Source organism: Daphnia pulicaria, chromosome 1, assembly GCF_021234035.1.
Source record: "Daphnia pulicaria isolate SC F1-1A chromosome 1, SC_F0-13Bv2, whole genome shotgun sequence".
Classification (NCBI taxonomy): Eukaryota; Metazoa; Arthropoda; class Branchiopoda; order Diplostraca; family Daphniidae; genus Daphnia; species Daphnia pulicaria.
This window is the reverse complement of record NC_060913.1, coordinates 6,121,044-6,129,162: the sequence shown is the minus strand read 5'-3', so window position 1 is coordinate 6,129,162 and position 8,119 is coordinate 6,121,044. Positions and strand designations below refer to the sequence as shown.

The 8,119-nt window shown below is 33.8% G+C and overlaps 1 protein-coding gene across 1 annotated transcript; it reads right to left on the bottom strand.

Moving 5' to 3' along the window:
* Nucleotides 1-6,018: 6,018 nt before the first annotated feature.
* Nucleotides 6,019-7,223, bottom strand: LOC124329273 (myb-like protein X). The gene is made up of 5 exons (XM_046788334.1): nt 6,974-7,223; nt 6,464-6,861; nt 6,349-6,401; nt 6,205-6,293; nt 6,019-6,146 (listed from the first exon to the last, which is right to left on the bottom strand). Exons 1-5 carry the CDS (start codon nt 7,221-7,223, stop codon nt 6,019-6,021), a joined length of 918 nt encoding a protein of 305 aa, XP_046644290.1.
* Nucleotides 7,224-8,119: the final 896 nt, after the last annotated feature.

Sequence of the window (8,119 nt, the reverse complement as noted above, 5' to 3'; positions counted from 1 at the left end):
AGCCATCACCGGATATAAAGACCATATGAGGTTGTCTATAATGCTCTTTGTGTGAAATCTGTAGAGGTTCTGGAATATGAACTCCAAATGTAAATTCATTGGGATAAATAAGTGATTTATAGGGTGGTTGTGTCTGACATTAATTCTCTTCTCCTCTGTTCTCCTTTCAACCACCTGCTCAGCCCTATTTAGAGCTGTCAAAGTCATCTACAGCCACCAACATCTTTTTAATGTTTTACAGTTAACTTTCAACACCTCCACTGAATCGTCAGTTCCTGCTAGAATTCTGTACTTTGGAGCTGCTTTCCATCTTGTTCTTTCCGTTGACTCCTCCTCACCTGGGGTTAAATCAGCCAGAAATTGTGCCAAATATTCGAACGTGCCCTTGCACGAAAAATTGATTTGTTTTGGCTGCTTTCTAATTTCAACTTGAGATTAACTGTTACCTTTTTTCTATCACCCAGTTAACACACAGAATCTACCTACCCAGAAGCACCAAGTTGACCAGCCAGTTGTCAATTATTTTTAGTGTCCAAATATTTGTAATATCTGTATGAAAAAAGGAAGTTACTAAATCTTTTAAGGAATACCGCATTTTACAAACGCACCAGCATGTCTGAGTTTACACGAAATAAGTTCTTAATACTTCCAATTAAACTCGTGAATACAATTAGAAGGCGTTTGTTTCCACTCAGATTCCTATTCCACTCTACCATTCTTGTATTATCGACACCAGTGACAAGTGTATTGGATTTAAATGAATTATTTTTTGAAAACACTATTCTCAACGTTTTTGACACGCTTTATCGATTTTCCTAGGCCAACCTTAGAATGTTTTTAACAAAAATAATGAAAAATATGGACCCTAAGATCAGATGTTAACACATCCGAGAGTGAAAAAAATTATTCCCGTTTAGCCATGGAAAGAGTGGGCTAAGGCACAATAATTCACCTGAATAATGGCCTTAACAGGAACCTCCGCTCTCAATACGCAATCCGAGATTATTTCAATGCTTCATATAAGGGAACCAACCAAGCATTTTTTTAGTTCAAATCTTTATTATATTTTTAAGTAATATTTTTTAGTACGTTTCATATTTAGATCTGTGTTCTTCCTGTGTCCGGGGTAATCTTAAACTGTCAGTGATTCAAAAGTCTTCAAACGAAAATGCACTCGAATCAATGAAAGTATTGATTTCCACACAATTCAAAGATAATTTTGGTATTTTTTACTGCCTTGCAAGTTGCAAGAAATAGCTGTAATGAGGCAGCGAATTGTTTTCTGTGACTGTGGTTTTTCAGCAATGCCATACTATGCTGATCTATTAGATGAAATCCGAAGTAATGTTCGGACAAAATGGTAGCTGGGGAAGTAAAGTTACAGATGTTATGAAAAATTTCTTTCGATTTTTATAATTTTTTATAATTACCAATGTTTCGCTTATAGTTATTTAAAATGTAAAATGGATTTTTAAATGTTTAGATTGTCTGTGTAACTATTGTTTTCGGAATGGATATCAACAAACCCGATCTATTCTTCAAATGATTTATCTTTCATTTTTAATGAAATATTTACTCTTGTTGAAGCTAGATCAAATAATCTGAAACGAATTTTTTCTTTTACTTCGAATGTAGTCGATTGGAAAAGGAAACACCGTCTTAATGTAACATTGGTTCACCTAGCTGCTGTTGGGATTGAACAAAAAAAAAGTCAAATGCCATAAAAATGTGAAAAAATGAAAAAGTTAATTTATTACTGGGAAAAAATTTTAATTCTTATTTTCCAATTTTAATTTCAGAAACGTTTGCTGCAATCGATTCCGGCTAACGAAAAAGAAATTTTTGGCCAAAAAGGAAAAAATGATTCTACTTGACATGAATTCCACAATATGTATTTGCATTATCTAATCACTACGTGTCTTTATTATGGGAAAGTACTCTTACCTGACGTAAAGTAGTCTTCTGTGAGGTGTTTCCATCATATTATTATAGAATAAAAATCTACTACAGGGGAAGGGGCTAAAATTCGAGTATGAATTCTGAGACTTTGTGCTAACTGGTCACAGCAAATTTTAATTTAGTTTTAGACAGCAACACAAATTATATTTTTTTGTGTAATTAGATGTATTTAATAAAGATATAAATAAACTTTCAGTCATTTTAAATTTTAGTTAAAATTTTTGTCGAAATCTTATTTTATCTTATGTAAGGATTTCTATTTAAGGTTTTTTCGCATGAAAAGTGATACTTCATTAAGATCACAATAATAATAAAAAATATGCGGAATCTTCTGACTTGTTGAATTCCAAGAAACAACATAGTTTTAGTTTTTTTTTCCAATGGGATTGACATTAAAAATCCCTATAAGGGAGGATATTGCTTTTAAAAGAAATTGACTATATGCACTTACACCTCCTAAGCTTTTCTTCAAGATTAAAGTTGTATTTTATCTAAGATAAAAAATTAAAAAAAAATATAAAATCAATAAACAAATTTAGTTAATTTTGCTAACATCTCGTGAGATTTTTTTCGAGAATCTATGAACATTTTATTTTTTCTTCGGGGTATAAAAACCCACCTGTTTTAGCGAATCTTGCATAAATATGGAATTTTTTTTCCTTTTGATGATTAAATTATGTGAAGATAGACCAGCCACGGTCCGGTCGATCGCGTTTAAACAAACGGAAGATCAAAAACAAAGATGTATTATTTAAACACCGATTTCATTCGGTGAGACAAACACAGCTTAATTTAGTGATAAAACCATTCTTGTTACAGTTTTTCCTAATTTGTATACTAATTGTCGGTGTCCACCTTTTTCGGCACTTTTTCGGCACTTTCGATTTTGGTGTTTTTTGAACTCATATAAAACGCTTGGTCTTCCCTTGTATGTAAAATATCCTCGTTTATTAAAAAATCTCCGTTTCGGCACTAATATTCTCAGTTTCGGAACCAATTGTGTCTTTTTCGGCACCAACTGTGTCCGTTTTGGCACAAAAACAACAAATTTTGTTGCAAGTCATCTAGGGGTGCCGGACATTCAGGCCAGTGGCCTGAAAGTTACGGTACTTAAAAGGCCTGTCAACTTTATACACTTTGATCAGGCCACTAGTGGCGCTAGCTGTTGGTTTCTGGTACGAAACCATACGTGTTTCACCTTCATGGGCCATGTCGCCCATGCCAAGTCGCCATCGCAAAGACATAACCAGTGGCTAAATACGCCTATTACTCCTTTTTCTTTCTTCCCACCTTTCTCTTTGTTCCTAGCCACCCAAAATTAGGACCCAAAGTTAAACATAGTTTCCCGCAATGTGGGTAGGTGGCTTTCAAAATAAAATCGCTGTTTGGATTTTTTTGGACCATACTGTACCTTTCTCTCAATTCTTCTGGGGTTACTTTGTCTGGGAGGACTGAGGCGATTGCTTGAAAAGCAATGATGTTTGGTAGATCCTTTGTATTTGTTTAAATTTCATTAGAGATAAATAGTTGTGCTGTACACCAAAGACTGGATATCACTTATTTATTGAAGAAAAAACAAATGATTCAACATTGCATTTTAAGCAATTACATTGATTGTTTGATTTTTTGTAACCGTACTTCCCTTCAATATAACTTGTAAAATTCCTTGCTTGATTCAGTTGAAACGTGGAATTTTTGTCCGATTGCGTTTTCGAGATCAGAGGGAAGCCGACCATCTTCTAGTTCGATGTTGTATGTTTTTGCAACGGCTCCTGAAAAAAATAAATCACTATTTCAATGTGTTTTTTTAATAAAATAAAAAGGGGGAGTAAAGTTACAGATGTTATGAAAAATTTCTTTCGATTTTTATAATTTTTTATAATTACCAATGTTTCGCTTATAGTTATTTAAAATGTAAAATGGATTTTTAAATGTTTAGATTGTCTGTGTAACTATTGTTTTCGGAATGGATATCAACAAACCCGATCTATTCTTCAAATGATTTATCTTTCATTTTTAATGAAATATTTACTCTTGTTGAAGCTAGATCAAATAATCTGAAACGAATTTTTTCTTTTACTTCGAATGTAGTCGATTGGAAAAGGAAACACCGTCTTAATGTAACATTGGTTCACCTAGCTGCTGTTGGGATTGAACAAAAAAAAAGTCAAATGCCATAAAAATGTGAAAAAATGAAAAAGTTAATTTATTACTGGGAAAAAATTTTAATTCTTATTTTCCAATTTTAATTTCAGAAACGTTTGCTGCAATCGATTCCGGCTAACGAAAAAGAAATTTTTGGCCAAAAAGGAAAAAATGATTCTACTTGACATGAATTCCACAATATGTATTTGCATTATCTAATCACTACGTGTCTTTATTATGGGAAAGTACTCTTACCTGACGTAAAGTAGTCTTCTGTGAGGTGTTTCCATCATATTATTATAGAATAAAAATCTACTACAGGGGAAGGGGCTAAAATTCGAGTATGAATTCTGAGACTTTGTGCTAACTGGTCACAGCAAATTTTAATTTAGTTTTAGACAGCAACACAAATTATATTTTTTTGTGTAATTAGATGTATTTAATAAAGATATAAATAAACTTTCAGTCATTTTAAATTTTAGTTAAAATTTTTGTCGAAATCTTATTTTATCTTATGTAAGGATTTCTATTTAAGGTTTTTTCGCATGAAAAGTGATACTTCATTAAGATCACAATAATAATAAAAAATATGCGGAATCTTCTGACTTGTTGAATTCCAAGAAACAACATAGTTTTAGTTTTTTTTTCCAATGGGATTGACATTAAAAATCCCTATAAGGGAGGATATTGCTTTTAAAAGAAATTGACTATATGCACTTACACCTCCTAAGCTTTTCTTCAAGATTAAAGTTGTATTTTATCTAAGATAAAAAATTAAAAAAAAATATAAAATCAATAAACAAATTTAGTTAATTTTGCTAACATCTCGTGAGATTTTTTTCGAGAATCTATGAACATTTTATTTTTTCTTCGGGGTATAAAAACCCACCTGTTTTAGCGAATCTTGCATAAATATGGAATTTTTTTTCCTTTTGATGATTAAATTATGTGAAGATAGACCAGCCACGGTCCGGTCGATCGCGTTTAAACAAACGGAAGATCAAAAACAAAGATGTATTATTTAAACACCGATTTCATTCGGTGAGACAAACACAGCTTAATTTAGTGATAAAACCATTCTTGTTACAGTTTTTCCTAATTTGTATACTAATTGTCGGTGTCCACCTTTTTCGGCACTTTTTCGGCACTTTCGATTTTGGTGTTTTTTGAACTCATATAAAACGCTTGGTCTTCCCTTGTATGTAAAATATCCTCGTTTATTAAAAAATCTCCGTTTCGGCACTAATATTCTCAGTTTCGGAACCAATTGTGTCTTTTTCGGCACCAACTGTGTCCGTTTTGGCACAAAAACAACAAATTTTGTTGCAAGTCATCTAGGGGTGCCGGACATTCAGGCCAGTGGCCTGAAAGTTACGGTACTTAAAAGGCCTGTCAACTTTATACACTTTGATCAGGCCACTAGTGGCGCTAGCTGTTGGTTTCTGGTACGAAACCATACGTGTTTCACCTTCATGGGCCATGTCGCCCATGCCAAGTCGCCATCGCAAAGACATAACCAGTGGCTAAATACGCCTATTACTCCTTTTTCTTTCTTCCCACCTTTCTCTTTGTTCCTAGCCACCCAAAATTAGGACCCAAAGTTAAACATAGTTTCCCGCAATGTGGGTAGGTGGCTTTCAAAATAAAATCGCTGTTTGGATTTTTTTGGACCATACTGTACCTTTCTCTCAATTCTTCTGGGGTTACTTTGTCTGGGAGGACTGAGGCGATTGCTTGAAAAGCAATGATGTTTGGTAGATCCTTTGTATTTGTTTAAATTTCATTAGAGATAAATAGTTGTGCTGTACACCAAAGACTGGATATCACTTATTTATTGAAGAAAAAACAAATGATTCAACATTGCATTTTAAGCAATTACATTGATTGTTTGATTTTTTGTAACCGTACTTCCCTTCAATATAACTTGTAAAATTCCTTGCTTGATTCAGTTGAAACGTGGAATTTTTGTCCGATTGCGTTTTCGAGATCAGAGGGAAGCCGACCATCTTCTAGTTCGATGTTGTATGTTTTTGCAACGGCTCCTGAAAAAAATAAATCACTATTTCAATGTGTTTTTTTAATAAAATAAAAATGAATTACGTCTAATCTGACGCAATTCCTTCCCGTCGATTGAAGTTTTAAGACCGTCTCCAACTTTGGCCTTCGTGGACGTTTTCTTGTGCAGTAGTCTAAATGTCTTCGGATATAGTTCTGAAATGAGTTTTAGCACAAAACAGCGCTCACTTTTTTTCTTTTTTTAGTTTCAAAATAAGAGACTCCTTTATTGGAAAAGAATCCTACGTAAGAAAATTTAAATATTATATTTAATTATTGTAATGTAAATAATGTAAGTATGTACCAGAGGTGCATAAAATCCTTCTTTCTTCGAAGTTTCAATTTTGCCTTCTAGTTTTTTAATACGTCTTAAATTCTTCTCCGCCGCACTTTCTTCCCCTCTTTTCAAATTTTCTTCATTTTCTTCTTCTGCATCTGTTCCCTGTTTTCCTGTTTCCTTTGCATCTTTGTCGTAACCTATTTTCGAATTTCCATCATCTTCTTCTCCATTTGTTCCCTTTTTATCTTTGTCTCCATCCATTTTTAAATTTACTTCATCTTCGTCTTCTTCTGCATCTGTTACCTGTTCAATTTTTTCTTCATTTTCTTCTTCATCTTCTTTGTCTTGTACCTCACTGCCTTCTACTACCAATTTAGTTTGCTGCAGCTTATCTTTTTGTTCCCTCAACTTGTTCGTCTTCTCTAATTCATCCGAATGCAGCAATATATACCATGGTTTCCGGAAGTCAGCACCACCACCATCACGCGACTTATGCGGTCTATCCTTAACTCTCTTATTCACTCTCTCTTTCACTCTTCTCGCTATTTCCTTCATTCTCTTCTTCACTTCCTCTTATATCACTTTGCTCACTCACTTCTTCACTCTCTCTTTCACTCTTCTCGCTATTTCCTTCATTCTCTTCTTCACTTCCTCTTATATCACTGTGCTCACTCTCTTCTTCGATTTCTCTTTCACTCTCCACGCTATTTCTTTCATTCTCTTCTTCACTTCCATCTTCACTTTCATCATCCGGCTTAGATATGATATTAGGTTCTTCAACCATTACAGGGATAGATCCCCTTGATGAATGTCGTTGAGCGGCTTCCAGGTATTGAGCGGATTTATCTGGTTTAATTTAAAGTATAATTATAATAATTATAGTTTAAAGTTAATGGACCTAAGCCAAATGTGATTTTATCAAAACAAATCACCTTCTAATTTTATTACCTGTTTGACCATGGATTGACAATGCATTTGGCCAAATCGGTTGATTAGGAACCCCCTTGTCCCTTGACAAGATAAATTCTGGGTAGTTTCACAGTGAAGATTTTCAAAGCGTATTGAATTCAATCAAAATCAAAGAAAATTTCATTCATTCATCTTATTTTTTCTTACTCTGAAAACTTTCTTTCTTCTAATTTGAGAAAATAAAGACTAATCCTGGTTACGGATACGACCGTATTTGATCAACCGCGCACGGTTCCTGGACTCGCGCCTAGGTATCCTTTGAGCGGGCCTTTGCTTTCTCCTACGAATCCTCAGGAAGATTAAAATTTAAAACCATATCAACAATTTGTGGCGGGGTTCACTTGGGTTGCGTTGGGATAAGTATACACGTCATGCATTTCCCCCCAAAAATTATGCACAACTTCGCGAAACACGAAACAGCAAATTGGACATAACCATTTACTATACACCATTACAGAATAAAGCGGAAACAAATGGCCGAAAGCCAGTTGAGATCTATCGGAAAAAATTTCAAGACAAATTCCACAAACCCCTCCACCAAATATATCTCCCATTTTCAATAAAATATAGTATTTGGAACGAAATTACTTCTAAAAATTAAAAAAAAAACTAAAGGAAAACAATGAAAATAGGGGAATTGAATGGTAAAAACTTGAAAAACTAGAGCAACCGTCACTACAACAATGCCTAAAACAAAATTACGAAAATGGA

What these genes read in the sequence shown, in the direction of transcription:
- LOC124329273 (XM_046788334.1), bottom strand. Translation starts at nt 7,223, where the DNA reads ATGGTTGAAGAACCTAATATCATATCTAAGCCGGATGATGAAAGTGAA. An exon ending in TGAAGGAAATAGCGAGAAGA is followed by an intron (nt 6,862 to 6,973) that starts GTGAAAGAGAGA and finishes CGGATGAATTAG; the next exon opens with AGAAGACGAACAAGTTGAGG. An exon ending in AAACTAAAAAAAGAAAAAAA is followed by an intron (nt 6,294 to 6,348) that starts GTGAGCGCTGTT and finishes GAAGACATTTAG; the next exon opens with ACTACTGCACAAGAAAACGT.